Raw genomic sequence first — 27597 nt, 5'->3', positions numbered from 1 at the left:
TTCATAGCTTTTACCAGTGAATGCTGTATATGTATGAATGTAGGAAACCTGCTGTCCTGCACGAGTCGAGGTCATGCAGGAAACAACACAGTTTTAGTCTTTTTTTAGGTCCGACAGCTGCAGTACAGTGCAGATGTAGTGTAACTGATCCAATCCTTTGGATTTTTTTAGTATTAAAGCAAAGGTGAGAACTGTCTATCCTGGGTACAAGAGGTACCTTCTGTGACTGTCCGGTCCTCCTTCATGCTTTCTCAGTTTCATATTAACTCCATTTGATGGTCAAAAGCTGCCATCTGCTGTCCCTTTTGCCTGGCTGAAGTTAGTAACATCAAGGCCCATACGCAAGCCTTGTATTTCACAACAGTTTCACAACCAGCTAAAAAACCACAGCCATTTCTCAGACTACGTATGCAGGGATCCCTGCCTCAGCTCCGAGACCTCAGCAAGGGCTACAGCTTTCCAGACCCAGCACATGTGCCCATGTCCCTTCCTCCCTCGCTTACGCTGGGTCACACACTCGTGCAGGGCTCTGCAGACCCACGCTCGAGGACGGTGTGTGCCTCTCCCTGCTTCCCTTCAAGAGGGATATGGCAGCAAACGAAAGATGCTCTGAATTCACTCTTGAAACTAACATGCATAGAGAAGCTTGGCAAGCGTTTTAGGTAGCATTTGCTGCTCAGACAGCTGCTCCCTCTCCTTCCGAGGCAGAGTGGAAATGCCCCAAGGGCCAGACTCTGCCAGCAGGATGATGCTGCGCACGGCCCGGCGCCACTACTGCTCTAGCTGCTTTTTGGCCAGCCTTCATCCCTGCCCATCAACTGAGACACGAGGGACCGCATGGCAGTGCTTGGGTTACTGACCACACAGCAGCAAGGCTGGTGGAGGTTGTATCAACCACCGTGGAGGTTGTATCAACCACCCACAGCAACGTGTGGATGGTCGTGCTTAGAAACTCAACGTCCCCGCTGCAATTATCCTCCGGAGCAGGGCCAGGTTGAGACTTACCGTTCAAGAGGCAGTCCAAACTTCTTGTAAGCCTTGATAAACCTAAGCAAAAAGCCAAAAAAAAAAAAAAAAAAGAAAAGAAAAAGAGAAATTAAAGCAACTGCCACACAAAGTGGGAACACTATCACAAATATGCTTGAATATATTAATTACAGCCTGCCACGCTATCAACCTTGCATTCCACGCTGATCAGCTAAGCATCACTCAGGACTGGGAAGCCTAATCCATTAGCCTCCACGAACAGTTTTGTGACCTTGGCTGGAGAAGAACACAACATTATTATGAATGTTGGATGTTTCACAGATGAAGAAAAAAAAAAAAATGGGGAGCCGTAAGCATAGTGTAAAAAATAAACTGAAAGAAAGCATTGGCTCACGCCATGTTGGTAATCATTAACTTCATTTTTCCAAGGAGAAAAGAGGCATTAAATCAATGTCATTGGTAATTTTAACGCTCAGCCTATAAGTCTAACAACCCATCAGAGAAGAGCCAAATGTGGTGCAATCCATCACAGAGGTTTGCAGACAAGGATTGCTATTTATTTTTATGTCTTATTTTTATTGTGAAAATCACTGCCATGGCTAACACACAACTTCAGGGCAAAAGTCAGACGCTGTTGCTGCAATTGAACACTGCCTTGTGCTGGGATCAGACCCAATGGCTTCAACTACAGATTATTTTTAAAATGAGTTAATTTTTTCCCCTTCTCTTTTTCATCTTGTGCTCTTTCTGCCTCTTTCTGCTACATGACAATAAAGTAAACAGCTGCCGCAGCTCATATCACAACACCTCCTTCCTTCTCTATGATTTCAGGGCTACCACAATCTGAAACGTCTGACCATGTCCTGTTTAAAAATACATCACCTTGGAGACAGAGGGAGAAACTCAAGGAAAACATACAACCGTGGCTGAACATCTGGTCAGAGCCATAAAACAAAGATCTTTGGGAAAGGCTCAAGAGTTAGGCGATAGGAGAAGAAAATAATGCTCTGGAATTCAGCCCCCAGCTGACTTCAGGGACACAGTGGATGAGAAGATACACAACTGCTGGGACCAACAAGACCAGTGCTTCTCATGGGGTCATTTTGCCAGAGCTTGCCTTTCACTTAAAGCTTACGTCAGCAGGCCTACTGCCAGAAGAGTGTCAGGAAGGCCAGAGTCCTTGGCTTGTCCAGCTCTGTATCTCATGGCACCTAAGATCTCACGTGTGATATGGAATTAGCTCAATCCACTTGGCCCAGGAAAGGCAGTTACAACAAAGATTCATTTCAGGAAGGTACCAGCTTTGCTCTCGCCTAATTAAAGACAAGCCAGTCCATTTTGCACAGACCTGAATATTGAGGTCATCAGCTGGGAGCTAACTGAATTATAGAAAGATGCAGAAGCTGGCCAAACGAACCAGCTCCACTTAACCCACCGTTGTGCTTACAGGTGGACACCTCCTGGATTAATCAGGGCTTTTCTCCACCTGTGCAGGATTTCTATATTTGTTTTCAGCACTAACCTCCTGATTTCAGCATCAGTAAATCCTTCCACAGTATCTTTTCTAACACTTCGAGGACGTCCCCTGCGCTTTGGTCTCTTCTCGTCATCAGTATCATCGGTTTCGCTTTCTGATCCAGATGACCTCTGAAGCCTTCTCTTAGTTTCTGCATCTGATTCACTGTCATTTGTCTGAGCCTGTATGGACAAAAAAAAACAGCAGGACAGTTAACAACTGCTGATCTGCCAACTTTTACTGTCCCTTCCCAGGCACCAGCCCCATTTCAACATTCAGACTGTAAAACACCTTGACACCTCTTCATGGAGATGCAGAAGCCCATGTAACCAACCCAGAGAGGCTCCACACGCTTGCCGTTTCCAGCTAGCTAAGGCTCTGGTGGTCATCCTCCCTTTACAGCCTCGCAGCCAGCAGTTCCACAACTGCATTTCCATTTACTAAGGTACATTCATTTACTAAGATACATTAAAACACGTTGATCATCATGGTTTTGTGCCACAGTCCCTTAGGCTGTTTTGAAAACCATGACACCTCAGAAATTAATCTGGAATCATCCAATACAAATTATCCTTCTCTCTAGTTTTCACTTTAATATTTTTCCCCTGCTTATCCCACAGAAGACTTCATAACCCCTCAAAGTCCCATATCTTAGCAGAGTTTCCTCGTACAGTCTGTTTTCCGTTGGACTGGGGTAGAACATAACACCTAAAAAAAGGATTTGAGAAGATGCCATCTCTTTTGCCTGCAAAAGTCACATTTTGGCAAGAGCAGCCCAGGGAGCTAGAGAACCCAAGGGAAAGAAATAGCTGGAAAATGGCATAAACTGCAGTAAAACCTGCGTTATAGAGCTGGATATTTTGCCCTGTGCTCACTACAGGTTCTCTTTACTTTGTCTGCTAAGACAAGATGAGTCTTGCCAAGTCCAATGAGGGCCCTCACACTGCATTAAAAACCATGGGCACAATGCATGATGCCAACAAGAGGTCAATGTGCTACCTCTGTGCTTTACTCCTAAACAACTTTGGAGGAGGCAAAGAAGCACTCAGATGGAAAGAAGAAGACTTCCCTTGAGCGTTGCCTTTACCAACTCTAGCCTCTTGCCTCCCAGCTCCTCGAGATGGGCCATACCTTTTTAGTCGAGCTCCGGATTCGAGGCAGCATGTAGATTTCCTCCAATTCTTTCTGCCGTTCTTCCTCCTCCACCTTTTTCCTCTGCTCCTCTGGAATGATATCGTCCCAGTCCTTCTGCGATCGCTCATCCAGCTCTGTCTCTTCCTCCTCCATGGTTGCAAAGTTGGCCACCTTTCATAAGCAAAGGAACACTTTTAGAAATTCCCTCCCCTGGCAGGAATACCCCAGAGCTGTCTGCTAAGCCTCAACTCCTTCCATGTAGGAATTTTGCCAACATTTCCATAACTACTTTATAACTGATCCCTATGTCACTACATTCCTGGTTCCTTGCCACGTCTTTGGGCTAACAGCTTTTGAGAAAGTACGTGCAGTTTAAGAAGTACTGCTGAGCCTCTCTAAGTTATCGGTTTTGTTTCCAAATTTGGTAAATTCTGCATTTTATTCACAGCCTTCAAAACCACTTACTTGAAATGAAATTAATACCTACGTATCTCCACAGCTACCGAACCCAGACAAGCCCTCAGCAAACTGCTTTGTACAGCTCACCTCTCACTGGGCCTGATTCGTCCTGTTTGCTACTGACCTTACCACGGTGGCAAGATGTGGGGAGCCACATTCCCGCGCGCCAGGACAGAGCCTGGGGGTCCGTACCTTGAACTGGGAGAGGAGCTCGTCGGTGGCACTGGTGGACACTTCATTTTCTCGTGTTTCAGCCAGACGCAAAATCTCATCGATGTCCATCTCCTACCAGTCAGAAAGAAAGAGCGATAAAGCGGAGGGTGCCGAGCGCAGCAGGAAATAAGAGGCTTTGAGACCAGACTGGTGGGGTGCAACAGCTAAACACGCACTGTGCTGATACGAGCTAAATAAAGTGCAAATATCCGCAGGGTGTCATCACCGAGGGCAGGGATGAACTATCTCAAGCGGTACAAAAGAGTATAAATAAGGGTGATAGGACAGAAGAAAAGGAACACCAAGGCTGCACAACAGGGAAAACTTCCAGATAGTGAGATGTATGAACTGGGGACTGTTTCCCTCGGGGGGAAGCTCTGCTACTCGGGCCATTAAGAGAATTGGTCGAAGCACTCAATACTAAACTGTCAAGCAATGCTGTGCTGAAGCAGGAGAGAGCAACCTATCTGACTTCACTGTGCTGACTCCTGCCTCTCTATAAGAACAACCAAAAAAGGATGCTGAAGAAGTACTCAGAGGAGGCAGGGAGAGGAGCTTTCAGCAGGCTGTGCTATAACTAGCTAATGAATCCTCAGGAGCCAAGGGACCGTCTCGGTGACCATTACTATTTAACCCCCTGACAACAAGGCTCTCCTCAACCCCCTGATCTCCCAACCCCAGAGCTCTCTTCCTTCAGCTTCTCAGGACTCACACGTGCCCCCATCCCTGACCTGCTCTCACTCACAGGGCAAGTACAAAGAGGGAGCAAACCCACACGATCCCCCATGCAGACCTGCAGAGGACTACAAACAGCTTATGTGATTTCAATTTCAAACTACCTGAGGCTCTGACTCTTCCCCTTCAAGCTCCTTGAAGAGATCTTCGGCTCCAAATTTCAGAATAGCTGTCAGCTCCTCTTTGTTGAAAGGATTTGAGCTGCAAGAACAAATGAGAAGGAAAACGTGGTTTGAGCTGTTAAGTCAGCACTGCTACAGCACAAAACCATACCAAAGTTTTTCCTAATAAAGCAAGAAGTAAGTTTTCTACCCAGCAATATAAAAAGCCTTTTTATTCAGTCCCTCATCTCTTTCCTGCTCTAGCACAGACAACTACTGTAAAGGGAAAAACCTCCATCTGCTGGGGGAAAATGGGGGGACTCTGAGGTCACCGCCAAATTGAAGCTGTTCCACAATCACTACCAGGTTCCCTCAGACCAGGATGATCTCTGGGAGGAAGACAGAAAGAAAAACAAGTAATGCATTAAAACTAGTTTTTTTTTTATTTCTGATCATCTTATTATCCTATATGTCTAAATTAATGGTTGCAGGGGAAGCTGCCACTATTTATTAGCCTTCTGCCCTGTATCCTACCAAATAAATACTGGGAAATACTAGCAGGTGAAGCTGGTTATGCCACATGTTGCACCAGACATTTCTGTCTCCTGACACAATCACTTACTTGGATCGCCCAGAGTTGTTGTCCAGAACAGTGCGGCCAGTGGTGTCCATACGCTGGATCACCAAATGATCCAGCACCATTTTCTTCTTGGCCCTCTCAATGATCTCCTCCTCTACCGTACCCTTTGTGACCAAGCGGTAAATATTCACCTGAAGGGCAAAAAAAAAGAAGAGGAGATAAATTTCCTGGGCTTGAACATGCTCTGCTGACACAGCGATGCATCACTCAGTTGTTTTGCAGGAGACTGGTCCGCTGGGACAGTCTCTTCATGCACAGATGTGTCTTTTTAGAATGAAAACATGCACATTCTTTTATATCTCAGGGGGACCAGTTAAAATCAGGCTGTTTAACACAGATCTTGTGTGTCTAAGCACAGAATAAAAATCTTCTGAAACAATCACTTTAAATCCAAAATTATCATCAAATTTTCATATAGCTAAAAGAACACTAGTAAAGGTGGATGTTCTACTTTCTAAGTTTTTCAGGACAAGAAAGAACAGAGTCCACTAGGCTGAGATGTGTAATGCCACTGGTTGGGTTCTTGGTTTTGAACCATCCCAGAACCCGAAGCCAACAGAAGAACCTGGCATCTGGCAAATTTGGGCTGATTTTTCATTTCCTGGCTTTTAAATGAGCTTCCCTTGGGTTGGCAGTACTCTCTGGAGTCAGGATCGGGGGCAAAAAGACCATGTTTTCAGAAGCTCTGGTGAGGCAGGAGCCCATTTAGATGCACACACTGAAGCCACAGAGAAAACGACCCAGGCAACTCTTCTGACCTGCTTTTTTTGTCCAATTCGGTGAGCCCGAGCCTGAGCCTGAAGATCATTTTGGGGGTTCCAGTCCGAGTCAAAGATAACGACAGTATCAGCAGAGGCCAAATTAATTCCCAGCCCTCCAGCTCGTGTTGACAACAAGAAACAAAAGTCCTGGGGGGACACAAAAAAAAGGCATCCGTGAGTTAGCCAGCCTGTAACTGTGGACGTAAAATAGCTATAACTTTCCAAAGCTATGCAAGGAAACGGAGGGAGGGCTCTGTTGCAATCGTGCTTCTTAAAACAGAAAAAGGACTTCCTTCCCACACACGCTGCTCATGCAGGCTAACCACCACTGGTCTTTAAGCCAAGGCACAAGGTGAGGTGGTGCCAGAAGGGGTGAAAGATGTGCTCTTACAGGAAGGGCACAACATGGATTGTTATGGGAGAGCAACGCAACCAGCTCAGGGCGAGGGCAGCTTGGAGTCGCTATTGAAGGTCAGACCATGCTGCCCACCAGACTCCTACAAAGGCAGCAGGCAAACACATGCTTTTTGTTGCCTGAAGCCCGCTGGGGGTGAGATCAGCAACTAACAGACTGTTTGAGTCACTGCCCAAGGGCACGGGGTGCCAGGTTAGAGCCAAGATGCCTGAGTCCTCATGGATGCCCCCAGGAGAGGGGAAAGGGCAGCTTCTATGGGGATTCTTGCTCCTTTCCCACCCGCACTGCTGTCTCCTGATCACTTTTGTTTGTTAGCTTTCCCACAACCATGAAGCACCTAGCTGCATCTCCTGTGTCAGCCAAGAATCCCCCTCCAGTCCAGGCTTCTGGAGTAAGGAGAGGTATTTCTCACGGCGGGGCTGACAGTGACACCAAACAAGTGCCTTGCACCAGTGACTGTGAGTCAGCAAGCCCAGACGAGAGGCTCGAGATGCCCTCTCCTATTACACTGAAGATTTTCACCTCCAACACCAGACTCCACTGCCTGCAGACATTATAATCCCCCTTTTGCCTCTGCCATTTCATATCCAAAACCAGTTTCAGACCGCAGGAATCGTTTAGCAACTGTCTCCTTCCCCACGACCATGGGGAGAGAATTGCTAAATTCTGGCTCTTCCCAGCCTCTTTGGGTCTTTCTGGAGATGTGACTTGCAGCCCTGTTCTTTGGGTGTGGGAGATTTAAAATAAGCAACATGGCTAGTTGCAAAACCTGCTATATCTGTGTCTTTAAAAGTATCCGGGGTCCTGTTAAAATAAATGAACTCAACTAATCCTGTCTTGGCAGGCAGAGCCTGCGGCTCAGCTATAAACGCCCGCTGCGCGGGCAGCCCACCCGGCCCCTCCTGTGGCAGGACATCCCCAGCTGCGGTACCTCAGAGCCGTCAGCGTTGAAGTGGTCCAGCGCCTGCTTTCGGATCTCCCCTTTGATCGAGCCGTCCAAGCGCTGGAAAAATCAACAATAATGATAAAAGAAAGAAGGTAAAGGAGCCCTGAGGAACTGCTGCATCCAAGCCTCCTTCCCTGCCTGGAGCATTTAATCATTAAAAATAGCCGCCAATTAAAAATAACTGCACTGCCTTAGCCTGCTGTGTCGCGAGGGCAGGACGGTGGGTACGCTCAGGCAACAGTCACACAGCGGGTGACACTGCAGCTCCCGTTACAGGCTCCCAGCCAGGGTCTCTGTGTTCGCTATCCTCTCCTCAGGGTTTATCACAGGACACACAACCCAAAGCCTGTCAGAGGCGGCGTTTTGCAGAGATGGGGCCACACTGAAATGAAGGGACTTCCCAGTTCCCTCCAATGTATTTCAGTAAATGCAACCTGTAATCCCAGCAACGAATCTCTGGGAAACTCAGTGACTCCCATTGCCCAGGCTCCTTCTGCATTTTCTTGAGTTTTCAAGTGAACCCCGCTGTTTTCCATGCTGATGTTTCTCACCTGAAAAGGGTAGTGTTTGATAGTCAGGTACTCCGCCAAGATGTCCAGCATCCTCACCATCTGGGAGAAGATCAGCACTCTGTTGCCTCTCTCCCGCAGCCTGGTCAGCAGCTTGTCCAAGAGAATTAGCTTTCCACTGCTCCTGATCAGAGACTGAAGAAGTAACCGTCATTCCAGCTGATGCTTTCCAACCTTACCCTTAAGTGCACTACAGAGACATGCAGAGATGTGGTTCTTTTGGCGTCATGCTTCTCCCGTACACCTCTCATCAAATCATCTGGATTTACAGCGCAGAGGCCACACGCAAAATGAATCATCCAAGACAGATCTTATATTGCATGCACCTCCCACTCTAGATGGCCACAAAACGTTGCCTACAGTGAAAGCAGAGAGCTGGAGACTCAAGTGGCTTAGCTGTGAGGACTATTTCTAATGGAGAAGGCACAGAAGCTAAAGCTTCACCACATCTTATCTTGGTGGGAGAACAGAAAGAGGAAAGTTAAGGAAAAAAGGTGGTAACCAAAGACACGGCCCACCTGCAGGGTCTCAAGGCCATTCTCCCGCTCGTTTTCCTCAGGAGGCTTGATAAGATAGCAGTGGTTGCAGCACTTTTTCAACTCCATCACAATGTTCAGGAAACCAGATGTGCTCCCCCTCGTTCCCTTTGAAAGAGCTTTGTAGTTTCTTGTCAAAATCCACCTGCAGGCAAGAAAACGAGAAGTCCAGATCATTTCACAGTGCAGACTGGGCACGCTGGAGCCTGGGAGGAATAAAACCTTCAGGGACATCTTGTTTAGGCTTCAGTCTGCTCTTCTACAGGATACTGCTGTTTCCTCACTAGAAAACCTGATGTTACTTTCCTCTTGATATCATTACAGCTTATCATTAAACAGCACCACAATTTTGTGAGGTGCTTTACTTGCACGTTACCCAAAACCCCACATCGCCTCAGTCGTGCCAAACTGGCCAGCTGAACTGTACCCCACTAAAAAAGCATCTCCAGACTACCACGGAGGAAAAGATACACAAGCCCTCCCCCTCAGACTCCTACCGTGAAGCCCCTGCTGCTACAGGGGATGGCTGTCACGCTGCATTCTGAAGGACAAAGTATACTGAAACATATTCCCAAGGCACGTAGAAAGATGTGCCCACTTCTACTGGCTCTCCCAGTAACTTAATAAATGACTCACTTGTAATACTGTTTCTGCAAAGCAGACATTTCCACGCGGAGGATCTGCTCCACTTTGGCTGGCAATGATTTCTCCACATCCTTCTTCACTCTGCGCAGGAGAAATGGCTCCAGGACTTTATGAAGGCTCTGATAGCCATTCTCTCTACCTTTTCCGTGATCCTCTTCAAAATCCTCCCAGAACTCAAATCTAGCAACAGAAACGAGGAGCAGAGACGGTTCAGAATACCTCTTGTCTTATTGCACCAAACATCATCTACCGGACATACTCCTGCTGCACAAGACAGATCATCAATTTGATGGAGGTACAGTGGAGGAGAAAAGGTTCACTCTGCTCTGGCTAACAAAACAGACTGGGAAAGGCAGAAGCTCTCTGGGCTCAGGTATCTTCCTAACATCTTATCTTTGAGCTCCACACTAACTCCCAGGACCCAAAATCCCAAGTTTTTTAGCATTCTGCTCTGCTGTCTCCTGCTGGCGTTTACCTGGCAGCAGTTTCTGAACTTTCCACAGTGCCCTCCCCTAGGCAGGGCTTTGACAACTGGACTATGTTTTACACTGCTCTGAAGGCTTTTTTGGATCGCTTCTTCCTCCAACAGCTCCTTTGAAATGCGGAGATCTGCTCTTCTCCTCCACATGGGAGACCTCAAATCTCTCCATTGTTCTTTCTGTGATCCAGCAAAAAGAATGTGGGGGACAGCTCTTTTTGCAAACATAATTTTGGTGAGTTTAGGGGCTTGCTTGTCTTAGCCCATTTTGTTTTAAAGAAAACAAAACATTTGTTGTAACGTGGACACGCGAACAATTGGCTAGACAGCACCCTCCTTGAGCAATACTCCTAGAAACTGCCATAAAATGGTTGGCGAGTGTGGCTGAACCACAATGTACTGGAAACCTCAGAAATGGTTGAGATGATTGCTTAAAACAAGTTTAGCTTTTTAGAGATGGCTCTAAGACAGCAGACATATTTGAAAGACATGTATTAGGTTTCCCCGTTCAATTTGCTGCCAGAAATGCCCCTTGTGTTAGTCATTTAACCTCTGATTTTCCCACACCAAACTCTGTTCCCCTTTCATTGCTCTAACGCCACTGAGTTTAATTCAGAGATTTAATTCAGGGATTTCTGCCATTCTGCACTCCCTCGAGTCTATTCACTGCACAAGAATGGACACAGAGGTATTTTTTGAAGGACCAAAGGGAGACTTACTTCTCTGGCATGATGAAATGCAGCAGGGACCAGAGCTCCTTGAGTGAATTTTGAAGCGGGGTGCCGGTGATCAGCAGCCTGTGGTTGGACTTGAAATCAATCAAAGTTTTGTACAGCAAAGAGTCGTCATTTTTCAACCGATGGGCTTCATCCACGCCTAGAAAGGCCCAGTTAATACTTCCCAAAACAGCCTGGAGGAAAAAAGAGAAAAAAAAAAAAAAAAACAGGCCCCAAGGAGACGCTGGGTCAGACAAGCCCCATCACCTTGCTCCATGGCCAGAAAGCACTGCAGCATGTGCTTTCCAGGGCGTCCTGCCCCATCCCTAGACTAGTTTTGCCTCCCCGGAAAGGAAACGTGAAAATTAGCCATGCCGTATAGCACTTCTGCCATATGCGAACAGCCTTTCAGCACGTATGCCTGTTTTAAATCCACCTTTGCTTTACCCGGAAAGCACAGTCCTGCCCCCAGCCCCCTACTCCTCCCTTTCTCCATGCCCCTGGGGTCCTGCTGTAGCACCAGCTCCACTGGAGCAGGAGAGCAGGTGAATAAGCCTATAAAGTTAAGGTAATCCAAGAGTTTTGAATTTTATTTTTTTTTTGCATTAGTATTAAGCTTTTTGTTTTCTGCTAGGACTCAGTGATGTGCTGATGAGCCCTGAAGACAGATTTCTTCTAAGTATAAAAATGCAGACATTATTAACACTATGGCTAGCGGTTCAGTGTAATGTTTTGCCCTCTTAACTAGCCTAATTAAACCAGGTAAGATCCAACTACTGCCCTGCCTGGTGTCTTACAAGTAAAAAGAGTAACACAACTGTGCAGTACAAGAGTGAAGACACTATATATAACCACGTCCCACGTTCCCTCTGCATTGCTGGCAAGCAAAAGCAAATAGCAGCTATAGGTTCTCCATCACCACTGAGGAAAGAGGTGAAACCCCCTAGTTGGGGGCTGGCTTCCCCCTTTGCAAGCGAGAGAAAGTCTAAACAAAAACATCCTTGGACCATTACTCACCTTATCCTTGAGGAGGATCTCGTACGTTGTGATAAGCGCATTGAATTTCAACCTTTTAGACTGAGAGTGGATCCACTCATATTCACGTATCTGTGAAAGGAGACAAATGTTAACTTTAACCAATGTTATTGAAAGGAGTTAACAATCATTAGTTTGGTGTAGATATAGCCAGAGACTCCGACTGAGCCCAAAACTTTGTTGTTCAAGGTGTTATTCGATGAGTTCAGGATGCCCAAGGAGCAGCTTGGTTTAGTGCACAGGTGGTTCAATTGCCCTTGCACAGGTAACAAAATAAGGTCAAACAACTTGCTGTTGTGACCTTACCCTCATCTGCCAAATGAATGCATCATCTCACTATTGACACGACTAGACTCACAACATTTGTGCGCTTCATCGTCTGAATAATTCAGAATATAGGAGGCAAGCACTTCCACACTGCTACACTCCTTACTGCAGCATGTTGCCGCCCAGTCCAGTAGTGGTTTCCAGACCCTCCGAGGGAAGCCAGTACTCCTGCGCTCACTCTAAGAGGGGCAATAAGGTAGAAAAGCCCCTGCAGCGCTGAATTATACCCCAGTGCTCAGCTACACCAGCTCTAGCTGCCTGCAGCACTGCCACTACTGTCCGTCAGCCTCTCCAGCGGAGAGAAGCTGCTGCTTTGCACCCAGCGTTTCTACCCAGCCTCACACCCTTTGCTTTCCAATTACGCACCATGTTCCTGCTCATGAGGTCCCCGATGTAAACCACCACATTTATCTCGGGCGCCCACACTTCAAACTCTCTCTGCCATGAGGTGAGAGTGGACAGGGGCACCACCACCAGGAACGGGCCATACAGCTGGTGCTGATGGAAGAGGTACGACAGGAACGATATCGTCTGAATCGTCTTGCCCAGGCCCATTTCATCAGCCAGGATCACGCTGTTGTTCCTGGGAAAGAAGAGAACAAACATAAATCCTGTCTAAGCGCGTGTTTCCACCACTGCTAATTTATTATTATTGTGCACCAACACGAATAGCAATCCATGACAGGGACACAAAGGAGGCAGCGCAAAAACATTTATCTGAACACTTCCAAGTGGATCCCCGGGACATCCAGACTGCACATGGCACAACAACGTGCAAAAAGGTACAGGCTACGATCACTCCAAACTGGCAAGCAAGGACAAAGGCAAAGGGAGAGGGCAGTCAGTGGCCTAATTTTAGAAGGACATTTCTCAAACACTTCAACGAGTGTTTAAGCATGCCGAGCCAGAAACCTTTTTTTCAGTTAGGGCAATGGAAAATTAGGGCTGATACGGAGTAGGCTCACACAACAGCCAAGTCCAGCATGTGAACAGGCCCAGGGAGGGAAAATGCTTTTTGTTTTCGCAAAAGGTTTCTTAAGTTCATGCTCCAGATAGTTCCTGCTTGCGGTGTCTGCAATGCAGCTGGGCATGGTAACGTGAAATCCTTCAAGCTCCAGAAGCAGGCCGTGTAAAGACCTCAGCCGAAAACAAGAGGACCAGATCCTACTGGGACAAAAATCAGGAAGCATAAAACGAACGTGGCTCACTTGCAGTGGTGACCAGAGAACCACATAGCATCGACACGTACTTGCACCACGAGTGAGCGAGCCAGTTGAGGCCCTCCAGCTGGTAATCTCGCAGCTCCAGGTTCTCACCGCCAATGTAAGAAGGCTGTTTCTTCAAGGCAACAAACCTCGGCCTCTGCTTCAGTACCTGGAAAAGACGATGCTGTAAGCCCACTGAAGAAAAAGACAAAGTAGGGTTGAAAATTCAGCAATAAATGTGTATCCGTTCATTGGTTAAAGTCTGTCCACATTCTCCTAGCCGGTGCTTGTGTCTGCAATTCAGATAACCACTCCGCAGCGTTGCGTTTCGCCTGCTGTCCTCTGGTTCTGATGACCAGAGCTGCGAGTCCCCCCAAGAGTGCACTGTGCTGTACATAACGCACACGAGATGGAACAAGCTCCACTTTCTTTTTTGTCCTGTTTTTTTTTCCTCCCATTATCTCTGTCCCTCTCCTCCACTCTACCAGCATCTTGCAGGTTTTCTCTTTTCCCAGGTGTGCTGTTTTTTCATCCAGCTGATATTAAAACCTTGTGTTTCTGCACCAGCTCCTTCTGAGGAGGAAGCATTTTGCAGGATTAATTAAGCCTCCCACTCCCCAGGGGGACATAACGTTTTCACTGTGCATGGAGTAAATGAAACCAAAAGGGGGTTCACATCTCTGCCTCAAGTACAATACAAGAACAGCAAACAACCATTCAAACACTGGTGGGAGGATGGGAGAACGTTCTCCGAAATTTACCCTGACAAAACTTCGCATTCCCACCGTTTGCGCCATCACCCAGCCTGAAGAAACCCAGCAACGGGAGAGAAGAGAAGGAAGCAAACCTTGCAGTCCCGGGTAGGGATCGTTTTGGAGTTGTTACGATTGTTGAAGCTGTCGATGCAGTGCTGGAATTTCTTGCTTATCAGAGCCTCATCTTCCCAGCTGCACTCGGCATAGGGCAGCCCCATCCACTTACACAGGTATTCGGGGTCATTCGAGGATGTTTTGCGACTGTTTGCTGCAAAATATGCAAAAAAAGAAAAAAAAAAAAAAAAAAAGCCTAAACCTCAGCAACGGTGGTTCTGTGGCTGAACCACAAAGGTGGCTCACAGGGGCAGTCAGAACCACCCATAAACCACAAGACAGGTCTCGGCTAGTAGGAAAAGTTTAGAGGGACCAAAAAAATGCTCCTTTACCTGGGAAATCTGAATGTCCTGTCGCAGACTTACTGGTCTTCACAGCTGTGTTTGGAGAGAGAAGGGAAGGAAGGGTTTGGAGTGCAGGCAGCCAGCAGAGGGAGCAGGGCTGGCAGGCTGTCACTGCCGCACACCCCACTCGTTTTCATAGGAATTGTATGGAAATAACCAGTTAAACAGCTCTCCAAGCCAATTCCCAAAGCAACTGGCTGCCGGCACCTCTGACTGACATGACTGTGATATTAGTGAAGTGCTCGGTAAGTCCTGTTTTTATTTTTAATAAGTAATCATGAAAATCTAAACCCTAAATTGCTCTGCAGCCTAACCACATCCTCAACCACGTCACAGAAAGTGGTCTTCACAAAAGCCAGGCCTGTACTGCTGCTTTGGATGCAAACACCTTGCATCCAAAGGGATGAAGTCAAAGAACTTCAGCAGCAGCAACTTCAAATTCCCTTGGAAATTAGTGTATCATCCCATACTCCAAGGCAAGGAGAGTGATTGACTCGTATTGATTGTAAATAGAAATCTGTAAACCTGGATTTCCACTGCTCAAATCCCTGAATTTTGCACACTGAAGTAGACTTAATACCATGGTTTTTTCTCCAGAGATACTGGAGGACAGGGAAGAAGAGAGCGCCATTCTGCTGTCACTAGATGTTAAAAGTTCCCACATCTTTACGAAAGCGTTGGGTTCACTTACCAATTACTCTCTCCACTATTTGATATTGTTTGTTCAGCTCTGAAGCTAGCTCTTGTTGGCAGTTGAAATATTCTACATCTTCAGGTGATACCTTGCCCAGCCTAGATGCAAAAAAAACCCAAAACAAACAAACAAAAACATTCTAATGTTTCTGTCATAATGCTCATGGAGGCCACATATAGAAATTCTACTTTCCTATACAGTCCTGTCATTCAGCCAAGCCACAGAAGCAGACTACTGCTTATATGACGTGTTTCTTAAAGCTTCCCATAATTATAAATCATTACTGAGAAGCAAATGTCGTAGACGTTCGTACTGTCTCCCTGTCAAATGACACCTTATTCTGCTGCAAGAATCAGTCTCAAAACCAGAATTGAAGCTGCTACTCCAGCTTTATCACTTTGGAAACACACTGTAGCTCCCCTTATAGTTCCTGGGGAGGGCAGACAGAAACTGATACGAAAACTTGCACACAGAAAAGCCCATAATTAACAAGGGTTAATAAGGCCGCAAGCCCTCATGTCACCTCTCAGGCCAAGACAATCCGTGCACCATTTATTTGTTGTCAGCTACCCCGATTTTTAAGCCTGGGAAAGGCAATATTGTGGATTTCATGCCTCTTCCTCTCTCTTTCAACACCATGGCCACAGACATCATCTTTATGAGGGGCGACTTTCATCAGCAGGCAAAGAGAGACGTGAGTTCTGTGCACTGAAAACAGTTGCTTTGAACGAAACATGCTTTGCAAGAAGAAATCAAATGTTGTCAGTCATGACTCTGCAAACCTCTGGCTAAAAAAGATTTGCCCAAGGCCAAATTGCTGGTTGAAGTAAAGCATACCATTGCTTGATCTCCTCCTCTTTTTTCTTGAAGTTTTCTAGCTTTTTCAGGCCTTTCACTTTCTGCTGCTGCAGGGACTCTTCACTCTCCCATGTGCTATGGATGTATGACCAGCCTTTCCATTTGATCAGGTACTGAACTTCTCCCTCATCCTTTTCAGGATCAAAGTCAGCGCTTGGGTTGCCATTAGCTTCAGTTGCATACACGGTGGTGGAAGCACCAGTGGCTGCAAGAGAAATCAGGCTGCAGTCGGTACCTTGGTTATCAAGCACTGGACATGAGCTGCATTAGAGCAGAAAGTTCTAATACATCTTTTGTGACAGCACAAAGAATATCCTACAGATTTGCAGCCCAGCAAGACAGGCACACAAAAGTTTTCTATACAACAGAATCTTTTTAAATCTGTCATAAATGCCTTTTCTTTAAGTATAATTCAGAGGTCTCTTGAAAACGTTCGCGACCATTCAGTTTTACAAAACCACTTTTGTAAGGCTACGAGAACAAAACACCAGCTTTATTTTCATTACGGCTTTGTCAATGGAGCTATGAAAACTGACTCTACTGAAAGATCTATTTTATATTTCGAAGAAGAGAAAAGCAAGAATCACAGAACAATGACTGCATCTTTAAAACGCGTGCACGCTGAATGAAAGCTGCCAAGCACATAAACTTGACGTTTTAGGTTTTTCAGTACTAGATTTTACAAAAGCTGCTAGAAGACATAAATAAGAGGCATAGAGGAAAGGGTGAAGAGCACTGAAACAACCCTTGGCCCCACTTTGAAGTTGCAAAGGCATTGCACCAGCTCAAGAGAAACTGTGAGTGCACATGATTGACATCAGAAATAAAGGCTTTTTCCAGAACTACGCACCTCCTTTTTTTCCAAGCCTGATGTCCAAGACTTTCTCAATAGTTTCACTGTTGTCTTGTTGTTCATCAGCTCCTTCCCCAGTCATCTCTATCAGGTCATCAGAATCCGTCTCAAAATCATCATCCTCTTTGTAACTGAACAAGATCAAAACCAAACTGATAAAAAGCCCTTGACTCTTCCCAGTCCAGAAACACACAGAACGGCATAGACTGGAGCGAGCCTTCTCCAGCATCTCTCCTGTGGTTCAGTGCACGTTCAGCACGTGCATTTCTTAAGTTAGCCATTCAGCATTTTTCCCGGAGACACTCAGATAGCTACACTTCATCAGACTAACGCTCTGTCTCATCCATATAGTTTTCCTGACTACGGTCAACACCAGATGCTTCATAAGGAGGTGGTACAATCCCTGCAGCAGAAGCAAGGCCATCAACAGAGAAAGTCTCCTCGATCCGGTGAAAGATTATTTTATGTTTAACAACGGAGGTTGCAGAGCACTGAAAGGCTGTGTGGGTGCCTACAGTGCCCTAGGAACTACACTTCTCATCTTTGATGAGCATTCAACCACCAAAAAATATTCTTTGGGTGGCTCTTTGCAAGTTCCTTATTAGGGCTGCCAAAAGGTGAGAAGGTATATTGTGGAATGGATAATGCTTTACCTCCACCACGTCTCAACGCTCTGTCCCAAGGCATTACCTATCAGCCACTCTCAGGCAATTGGTCCAATCTAGCACAGCTCGTTTTACTCATTTTAATCGATTATTTGTAGTTCTTAATCACATCTTAGAGTGCTTTAGAAACATTATGCAAACCTCCTCACATTTTTCTAGGAGGGACTGGTATATATTCCCTCTTTTACAGCTGGCAAAACCAGGTAAAAAGAAGTCAGGTGTTTGCAGCATGAACTGTCAGAATAACCCCATCTCAGCCAACGGATCTCTGCAGGGCAGAGGAGAGTCTCTCCGCAGGATCACGCAGGGAGTCAGGGCCCTCTGGCGCTCCCTCTTTCCCAGCCAGCCAGCTCTCATCATCATCAAGCAACCCCACACTTCTTGATACCTGACATTTTTGGCTGCTCTTCGTCGAGTTTGTCTCTTGGGGGTCTCATCATCTTCGTCATCATCATCATCTTCAGATGAGTCTGGTTTCTTTCTCTTCTTCCCACGCTGGGGTTTGTGAGGTTTTTTAACACTGGTTTTGGCCACTGTTCTAAAATAAGAATTAATAGAAAGTCATAACACAGTGTGTTTTACATACATATCCATTTTAGAAATGTCTTTAAGAAAGCATGAATCTCAAATATTAGACTCCTAGGGATTTAGTCTAACTACCATGGAAACCACTGCATCACTCACCAGAGCATGAAATGGGTAAACAAGAGAGCAACTAGGTCCTAGGCTTACTAGGTCAGAAACAAGGTTAATATTGCAGAAAAATAACCCAAACATCCTTTAGTGACAAATAAACATTACCTCTCCAACCCAGCACAGGCAGAAAAGACATAGGCAGAAAACGAGACAGACTGAACCAACCGCTCCTTACCTCCTTTGGCCAGGTCTTCTTGCTTTAACTTTCTTCGGTTCAGGCTCACTCTCTCCACTGGTGCCTTGCTCCCCTCCATCTTCATCCTCTTCTTCACCAGAGACCTCTCTTTTCCATTTATTTCTATGGTCAGAAACGTAGGTCACGAAGGGTAATCATATTTCAACACAAATACTCGGCTAAGCAGATATCCAAGCCATCTAGGTTAATACCAGCGGGCCATAATTACGAGAAGAAGTTCGAAACTGCACTCTTGGTTGCGTTCAGTGCAACGCACGGGGGACTTCATGGTGTGATTCCCTGCTTTTAGGAAGAGGCCTCAGTCACCGAGGCTTTAGTTCACGGAGGGGCAGTGACCTGGAGTGAGAGTGTCTCTTAATACACATGCTACAACAGTGCTCGTGGCAGAGATGTACTTCTTACAACTGGGTAGGTAAATGCTTCCATTTATTTATTTTTCCTTTCCACTTCGGCATTTCTGAAATGAGCTGGAAAAATCTTAAGAGAAGTGCTCACTTTCACTTGCGGAGTATGAGCCACAACATGCACAGTTACACGATCTCCTTGTAGCCCGGAAAACGGAGCGAGAATTCTCCTGCCACCCCTAAATTCAGGCAATCAAAGTTTCCAAGCGTGAAGCCAAATCACACCATACCATTAGTGGAAGGAAGCACGTTCTCTGTGGGCAATTCAGAGCAAAGCTGCAGCTCCAAAATGCCCTTTGAAGGACCCCCTCGTCTCTCTGAGGGGACGGCAGAGAGTCCGCAGGGGTTATTCCCCTTGCCCAGGAGAGGCCCATACTACCACAGTCCTCCCTGCACTTTATTATATTCCCTCCTACGTTGATGTGTACAACTAAATGAAAAACTAAAAGACAAGAAAGAGGAGAAAGGGAGCAGGATCACGCAGCCGTGCGTAAGCTTTCTCCAGCAGGCAGCTTGCAGTTCCCTTCAGTTCACTTCAGTGTTTGGAAAAACTAAGAGGCACTTATCAGATGGGAAAAGGCAGTAAAATATGACTGTAAGTGAACTCAGTTATGGTGATCAGACATCCAAAATACCCTCGATGGAAGTTCTTTTGTTTTAGCAGAGTATTATAAAAGATAAAAGAGGATAGTAATTTAACATTTTATTCTCTATTAATGAAAAAAGTGGGGGGAGCAGGGATTAAACTATTTTAAGTATCTCTGAAGGAGAATAAGTGACCTGATGGAGAAGTGAAATACTGACAACAGAAAGTGCATCTAACTTGGTCAGATTCTGTCACGGGCAAAGTGGGAAAATATAAACAAAAGAAAAGCTGGGAAATTGCCTCCATCTGTAAAACCCTATTCATAATTCAATTTCAGTCAGCCAGAGTACTATTACTGGAAATATTAAATAATTTATTTTACAAGCTCTCCATGTTGACAACGCCTATCAAAAAAATCCAATTCTACTATTCTGAAAAATAAAACAAGTCAAAGTACCACCATTCAAAACCCTTTTCCCTAGAAACTTACGGTTTTTTCATTTGCTTCTGGCCTCTTCTTTTTGGGCTCTCATTTTCAGATTCGCTACTTGCCTTTAATTGAAAAGAAAGAAAATCAGGTTGTAGACTTCACTCCGGACTGTCTCCCCAAGGATGCAAGTGAAACGCATGCACACGGTCTGAGCCCAGGCAAAGCCCGGCTGCTCTTGCCCTGCAGCGCTGGAAGGATGCTCTGGTGCGACGGGGGCTGCAAAAGAGCAGCTCCCCAGCACTGTCCCCTCTGTGCCACCTCGGCTGGAGGGTTAATGCCACTTGAAGAAGGTAACTCTCTGCAGAAAGGCTGGAGAGATCTACTACACCTGTCCTGGAGTGCCTGAGCTCGGGATGCGCAAGGCTGCCACCTCTCAGCATCGACCTCGGATACCTGGCAGCTGCTGCCTCAGCAGTGGCAGTGGCCAGGCAGACCCGGAGTGTGTGCAATGCCCCGGCGGATTACAAAACCAAGGGCTGAATTTAACCCACCAAACCTCGCACCGCCCAGGCACTGGAGGCAAAATTAGAGAGAGCTCAGTTTCTGCCGCCTCTGCTGCAAGGTGAGCATCGCTCCCGCCTGATGAGCTCAAGGACCCGGCAGCAGCGTGACTTTGTGTTTCCTGGACGGCACTTTCAGGTCCTGCCACAGTGCCAAGGCTCAGCTATTTCACACGGCTTCCAACCGAAAGCCCCATGGCTGAACGTACGCCCATACTTGCCATTTTCAGCAAGAATCCTGCAATATTTGGGGGCGTTCAGGCTTAGTTTCTGCGATTGCAGAAACTTTCGCAGCCACAGATATGCACTATGATCTCTGCCTTCATTAAAGAAACTTCCTATAAGGAAGGAAATTCTTATAAAAAACCAATATTCTCATCATAAGAGCATCCTTGCTTTCCTGTTTGTGTATTTCTCCCACAGCAAAAGTCGCTGAGGACCTGACTGGGTCAGAGCCATGTCCTGCTGCTTTCCCTCCTCCTAATCCTCCAGTCTCCACCAGTGAAGTCTCTCTGGCTAAATATATCTGGAGAGATTCTAACTACTTGCTGTAATATTTTAAAAGTGGGCGTCATTAACTCCTACAGACCAAGATAGCTAAAAAAATATATCTTAGGCTGGCTGTACACAACTCCATTTTCGTAAAAACTAGTCAACCATAAAAACGGATTGCCACACAAATTAACAGCCCTCAACCAACATGTGACTTCACTTTATACACTTGCCCCAGAAAACACACATCGGCAGGGAGAAAACTGAAGAAACCACTGTGAGATTTCAGCAGGAGTACTTAAAGTGATAGAAGTAGCCTTCAAGATTGCTTGCTCTACACACTTACTGGAAAGCTTCCACTTGATACTGATTTTTGCCGTAGTATTCAGCTTTAGCTCTAGGTAATGTCTGTCCATCACCACGGGTACCTCAGTTTGCATCTCCTGGTACAGCCACCACCCCCCTGGGGTGTTCACGTAAGAATTTTGTGAAACGGTGTGAGCTGCAACACGAAAAAGCCGAGGCTCTGGAGAACCGGGGTTCACCCCTCTGCTTTCTTCTGTATCCTTTATTTCCATTTTACCGCTTCCCTTCCACAAACAGAAATTTCCTTCTCACTTGCATCAGTATTTCCATTAAAATATACTGAAATACTGGATGCCACGTTAGATCAAGAGCTTTGCTGAATTTCACTGTGGTTTGGTGTCAGACTTACGTGTCCCACAATAACATCTTTTGCACCAGATCCTACTACGAACAGGTGTTCATCCACCTGTTTCACTGCCCTGCATGAAATCCCTGTCTCACAGAGCAGGCATCCAGGAAGCAAGTGACCGGCAAACACCACGGAGCCCTACCTACCCTTGCAACATAGGCCAAGCATTCCACAGATTTCAATTTCGACACAGCTAAGTTTAAGAGTCCTCAGTTTTCTTTTTCTCTTTTAATCTCTTATCCACTTTCCGAAGCGTGCTGCTTTTCCATTCCCATTTTTGGCGTATTTTTTCGACAGCTGTCCCTCAACGCACGTTTACTTTTTACTGTCTTTTGGCAAACCACAAGTAAAGAGAGGTGGATTTTTCTTCTGTTCTGCGTCAGAGATCAAATTTGGAGAAAACTAAATACAACCTTTGGCTCTTTGAAGCTAACTCTGCTTCTTTGCCAGAATCCCATTTTTCAAGTTCCTAGCGTCTACTTTCCTAACACCGCTAGTCTTTCCCTGCTCTGTCACTGTCTCTTCAAAGCCAACGCTCGTCTCTTAACGACTCGTCTTTTCCTCACCTCTTTCTCCCTTGAAAAATCTAACTTGTGACTGCAACTCAGCCGCCTTCAGCTACATTTTTCAAAGACACCATTGTCTTTTTTGGATGCGCGTCAAGCCCAGCTCTATCTCCTCTGACACAGCCAGTCCCCAGCCTGAGTCATCTGCCTGCCTTGTGCTCCCACATCCTCCCTGCCCCAGTGCCGGGAAGCTCCGTGCCAGCAGCCAGCGGTGACTCAGCCTCTCCTCCCCGCTCCCTCATCTACCACCGACCCCTGTTCTCCTCCTCACCAGCTCCCCCTGGCATCCTAACCCTGGGGTGCCAGGCTCCAAGCTCTGGCCGAAAGCTGCTTTCTACCATTCTATACATAAATAAGAATATTTTATATTTTTTTTAAAGCACATTTTAGCAACCTCTTAATTCCGCTTAAATCCACATTTCAGGACCCAGCTGCAAAACTCCACGCTGACTTGCTCAAATCAGCCCAAGGGTGAGATTTGCACCTCTGCCCTGGACTCCGCAGCGCAAACGGAGCTTGTGCTTGGATCACCCCGTTATCAACAACAACCCACAGGCTCTGGCTGGTGGTAAACTCCCCGCTTAAGGAAGCGCAGATGATAACCAGAGAGCTGGGAGCACGCCAGGTCCGGAGCATGCACCCAAGGTCCCGTCTGGTCTCCAGCCTGCCACCCACCGCCATCAGGAAGCAGACCGGTTGGGAAATCGCATGCAACTTGAGTTTTAATAACGTCACCTCCCTGAATGACACAAGCTAAGCTGACAAAATCCGTCTCCCGTCCCCACCAAGCTCTTCGTCAGCCCAGCAAGAGATGCCGGGTGCACATTGCTCGCTCTCAGAGGCTACGTATCAGCACTGGCAAAATTCTGCTGCCCCTCTGGGGTGCCGCTGCTGAGGAGAAAGATGACTTCCCTTCCCTACTTCTCCTTTCCCCTACTAAACACTATAAACATGACCAACTCATTCCAGCACCACCACTTCCAACTGGACTAGGAACTGGCTTCTTAACAACTTGCTTTCCCCACTTCCAGCTGAAGGGATGAGCCTTCCCTCTCCATGCCTCACCGATGCCTCCCATCTAATCTCTTCTTCCTCTCTCCCAGCACTTCAAATGTGCATGCTTTTACTAGATTAATGATGCTGTATTTTGCCATGGGGCTGTGCTGTACAAAACACAATGATGCTGTGTAAGTAGCACCAAGCAGGGCAATGCAGGAGCAGCTGCAAAGCTCTGATCCTATAGGTTGTCCACCAGCATCCTCACTGCTAGTCCAGGGCAAGAGAAACGGAGACTCGAGGCCACTGGCATGGTCCAGGAGAGCCTCTTGAGCTCGTGCTGCCTACTAGGAGAGATGAAGGCTCGCTTAGAGGCAAGAAATATTTCAGACTAAAGTCAAAGTGAGGATTTGCTCACTTCAGGCTTAACGGAGGCCAAGATTTACTGCTCCAGAAAAGCTGGAGAACCTCGGCTCACCAGGTTGGTTTTCTTTTGTCTGCTGAGCTTCTCTCTCCCAGCGATACCGGTAGTGTTTGAACTTTCAGCAAAGACACGAGGCAAAGCATTAATGAAAATGCAAATGAGCAGAATATTTTTTTCAGTAATAAAACCAGCTGTATTTTGGGAACTCTGGTGCATGCCTTGTGGCCTCTCTCTCACAGGACAGATGCACTGTGCCATTTATTACTAACTCCAATCTCAAACCACCCTTTTTATAGCATAAGGATTGTGTCTCATTTGGGCACATTTATTTCTCGACTGCCCCAGAATAGTCTAATAGGCACCTGGCTCTGCGCGTCTCACTTCCCCTGACTGAAACCTGAAGCTGATTTATTAACTGCAGAGAAAACACATGGGCAAGTACCGTTTTTACTAAAAAATTCATGTGCGCTCTTATTCCTGGAGACAGCTCTAGTTCTCTGAGCAGCTCTGTGCTCCTATGCAAAACTGCCCTTTCGCTTCCTGATCTTTCGGCCCACGCCTCGGTATCGGTCACAAGTTACCACCCTCTCGGATCGCAGCTCCGAGACCTACACCGTGTGCCTGGCGGCCTCCGGGTAATTCCCAGAAGGCAATCATTTCTAACACCGAAATAACCCTGCCCAAACTGCTGGTCTCAGAGGACAGACTGGTGATTCACCAGTGCCCCAAAAACTGAACAGCCTCCACCTACACGCCATCTCCCCCGAGCAGGGGGAGCACACGGGGAGGTGCGATGGCTGATTCTCGCTCCGCGCTCTGAGCCTGCCACGCTGCCCGGGCGACGCTGCTTGCTAATACCGCAGAGAAGCGTTAGGGAAGAAGGCAATAAAAAAAAAGCTCCTAGACACTGTGCTGGAAGTCCCAAGCAGCAAGCGACAAGAGCAGGTCACTGGCGACAGGATTAACCCTGTAAAGGTAAAAAGCAATCTTAAGAGGTGTCAAGCGCCTTGGGTTTCTGCCAGCTCCAGCAGCAGCAAGGAGTGCTCAGCACCATGCAGGCTCGAGCTACGCTATTTCCTCCCTCTTGGCGTTTAGGCCTTCGAAAAGCAAGACTTTTCCATCTCCTCCTGCTCTTTGCGAGGCCCCAGCACTGTGCTCCTGACATGTCACACCCTCCATCGGACTCTGCTGCAGATGGGAGTTGCCCTACGGAGACCAGTCAGTGTTGTTTGGGGCTGGGAGGGGGGAAGGGGGTGGTCCAATCTTGTTAATTTTGGCTTTCCGCTTCACAAAGGTGGCAGTGGGGTCATTCGGAGGAGTTGGGTTTTTTTTTGTTTTTTACAATATTTTGTGGTATAGCAAAGTTTTTACATCCGGATTTTTTTTATTTTTTTTTTTTTTTAAAAAAAACTTTATCGTACCTTAAGTAGTAGGAAATAAAGATATCGAAAAAGAAAACAACATTTGCAAAACCACGTAATATTGTAAAACAAAAAAAGGCGGGACTTACCTGAGCCCCTAACAGGGCACTGGGGTCTGCAGCGGAGGTCTGTGGTGGGTGTGACATCGCCAGCACAGTGCATGCCGGGGCATCGCACAGAGAGGCGGCCAGCGAGCCTGGGCTTTGCCGAACTTGAAAAGGAAAACAAAAGCTAAGTCAATGATGTGCCCCTGAGCTCCTTCCTAACCTGCTGCTATGCGGGACATCCAGCACAGGAGTCTGGGGGGTGGCACTGGGGGTGCCACAAGGCACCAGAGCAAAGAGCCGGAGACCAGCGCTTGCCACGCGACTCGGATCTCTCGAGCATCCAAATGCACATTTCGGCGGCGAAGCACAAACAGACTATCAGAGAGCACCACTGGGCTCCTGCTCTGCCAAAAATCTGACTACTTATCTTTAGGTTCCCAACTGTGTGTTTTTGCACCTCGCTCTATGCCCTAAGCTTTCCTTTCGGCCTAAGCCTCTCCCCTGGTTTTCTTTCTTCTCCTCTGTAACCACTCAACCCTCCTGAAGACCTGTAGATGAAAAGCTCTATGCAGAAAGCCCACTGGATGTAAATGAAGGCAGCAGCTAATTCCTACATCTTCAGAAAAAAACCCCAATGTTCTGAAAAAAGGAACAATTGGAAGGTCTCTCTGCCAGGCTCTGACCACTGTCACCTCCAACCGAAGTGTAAAAGACTCCCCAATACTCAACCAAAGAAAAGTGATGGTTCATAAAGCTGAACACACACACACACACACACACACACACACACACACACGCATTTATCAGCATGATCCATTCCGGGATGGGCAACAATGCCTGTTTTGTTGTTGTGAGCTGTTTCTGGGAAGTTTCCTTTATTCCTGGGTTGAATGTGTGTTACGTTTTGGTTTTGTTTTGTTTTTGTTGTTTTTTTTTTACATAGACTCATTCTCTCCAGGACGTTTCTACAGCAGAGCATGACTTGCATTACGCCCCATTCCAGCAATCAGATCAGTGCATGCGGATCTCAGCCCACGCAGTGGCCCGCGGACTCCAGAGGTCTCAGGACAAGCGGATCCAGCTGCAGGACTGGGACCTTAACTGTGAGCTCCAACATCCACGCTCCAGGTCAGGACTCAGTGTTTGCAAGGCAATGCAGATGAGACCTGCCTTTGCTCTTTGGGTTTTGTTGGTTTTATATGTTCAGCAATCCCTCATCTTTTTTTTTATTTTTTTTTTTTTATTATTTTCTTACCTCATCTTTTATATTAAATCGCGACGGTTCTTGTCTGCTTCGGTTTGACCTCCTAACCCCATAAACATCAGGATATTCTTCCCACATCTGCAAAATAAACAGACCATCAGAAGGCCTGCTTTACCCCAATTATTTCTGACATTTTAGAGAAGTCTGATGGCAAATGTGTTTGTTTTTTTTTTAAAATCAACACAAAACCATTACGGAATCAGCAACCAGTAGATGGACTCTTTAAAAAACTGGCTGAAAAGGATTATGATTATTTTGGGGTATTTGGCAACACTCTAAAGCGGCATGTTTTATCTCAGCATTGTCTTTATAGTGGTCCATCTTTCTACCAGGGTACAAATTACTCTACAGCTCACTCAGGCGGAAGGACAGAGGGCTGAGATGGCCAGCCCTTTGCAAGCAACAGTGCTGAAGGTAAGGAGGCAACACCTTGGACGTGGAATGAATGAATGGACGTACCAACACAAAGGGACAATTCACTGTCACTAAGAGCTTCCACCACAATTCCCTTCTGCAGGGAAAACCCCACCATGTGCCCGACGAGCCCGGTGACGAGACATCGCCAGCAGCAACTTCAAAAGTGAATTCTGTGGCCCAACCTGGATGGCAAATGGACTGGGGGCACCCTGACCCTTGGGGACGCAAGGTGGCAGGACGGCCAGGTTCTTCTCCTGAATGCACTGATGCGAATGCGGTCTGGCAGCGCGGGACGTGCGGACGTGCAGAGCTGACTGCTGGGAACGGTCGTGCTCTATTTGCTGTAACCAGGCCCTAAGTAGCGTAACACACTGCATACACCAGCACACATTTGTTCTTGCTGGATGGACAGGAGAAGGGCGAGACAAGAACTGATGCCCTGAGGGACATGAACGCAGAGCTGTGTTGGTGCCACAGGACACCCAAAGCTTTACAGGGCAAATACAAGCCACCGACGTGCCTCTCAAACACCTCCACTAACAACCCCTTCCTCCCTCAGCAGAGCTTATCCTCATACAGTTTTGTAAACCTCTTCATTCTTCTCCTGCTTCTCTCTCCCTCCGGTCCTCAAACCTCTCTGCAAGCCGCTGGCAGGAAAAAGAAATCAAAATACACCGCCAGA

The 27597-nt window shown here is 46.8% G+C and overlaps 1 protein-coding gene across 9 annotated transcripts in view; it reads right to left on the bottom strand.

The window, feature by feature from the left end:
- Positions 1–27597, bottom strand: part of CHD2 (chromodomain helicase DNA binding protein 2) — an 88182-nt gene that overhangs the window by 12621 nt on the left and 47964 nt on the right. For 6 of the 9 annotated variants that reach the window (XM_063345658.1, XM_063345659.1, XM_063345657.1 and 3 more), the window contains 24 exons: positions 26490–26576; positions 20074–20135; positions 18573–18695; positions 18090–18239; positions 17034–17167; positions 16163–16388; positions 15323–15423; positions 14620–14664; positions 14266–14441; positions 13463–13587; positions 12580–12796; positions 11869–11958; positions 10855–11045; positions 9649–9837; positions 8995–9157; positions 8459–8611; positions 7893–7964; positions 6544–6693; positions 5768–5916; positions 5149–5245; positions 4289–4381; positions 3635–3808; positions 2510–2685; positions 1006–1047 (listed from right to left, as the gene is read on the bottom strand). In XM_063345658.1, coding sequence (XP_063201728.1) covers positions 1006–1047; positions 2510–2685; positions 3635–3808; positions 4289–4381; positions 5149–5245; positions 5768–5916; positions 6544–6693; positions 7893–7964; positions 8459–8611; positions 8995–9157; positions 9649–9837; positions 10855–11045; positions 11869–11958; positions 12580–12796; positions 13463–13587; positions 14266–14441; positions 14620–14664; positions 15323–15423; positions 16163–16388; positions 17034–17167; positions 18090–18239; positions 18573–18695; positions 20074–20135; positions 26490–26576 — 3185 coding nt within the window. Of the gene's footprint in view, positions 1–1005; positions 1048–2509; positions 2686–3634; positions 3809–4288; positions 4382–5148; positions 5246–5767; positions 5917–6543; positions 6694–7892; positions 7979–8458; positions 8612–8994; positions 9158–9648; positions 9838–10854; positions 11046–11868; positions 11959–12579; positions 12797–13462; positions 13588–14265; positions 14442–14619; positions 14665–15322; positions 15424–16162; positions 16389–17033; positions 17168–18089; positions 18240–18572; positions 18696–20073; positions 20136–25276; positions 25399–26489; positions 26577–27597 lie in introns of those variants that run through there. The other 3 variants (XM_063345661.1, XM_063345662.1, XM_063345665.1) reach the window with 3 other exon arrangements.

Source organism: Chroicocephalus ridibundus, chromosome 9, assembly GCF_963924245.1.
Source record: "Chroicocephalus ridibundus chromosome 9, bChrRid1.1, whole genome shotgun sequence".
Taxonomy (NCBI): domain Eukaryota; kingdom Metazoa; phylum Chordata; class Aves; order Charadriiformes; family Laridae; genus Chroicocephalus; species Chroicocephalus ridibundus.
Note: the sequence above shows the minus strand (reverse complement) of the source record. Positions and strands in the feature narration are given on the sequence as shown.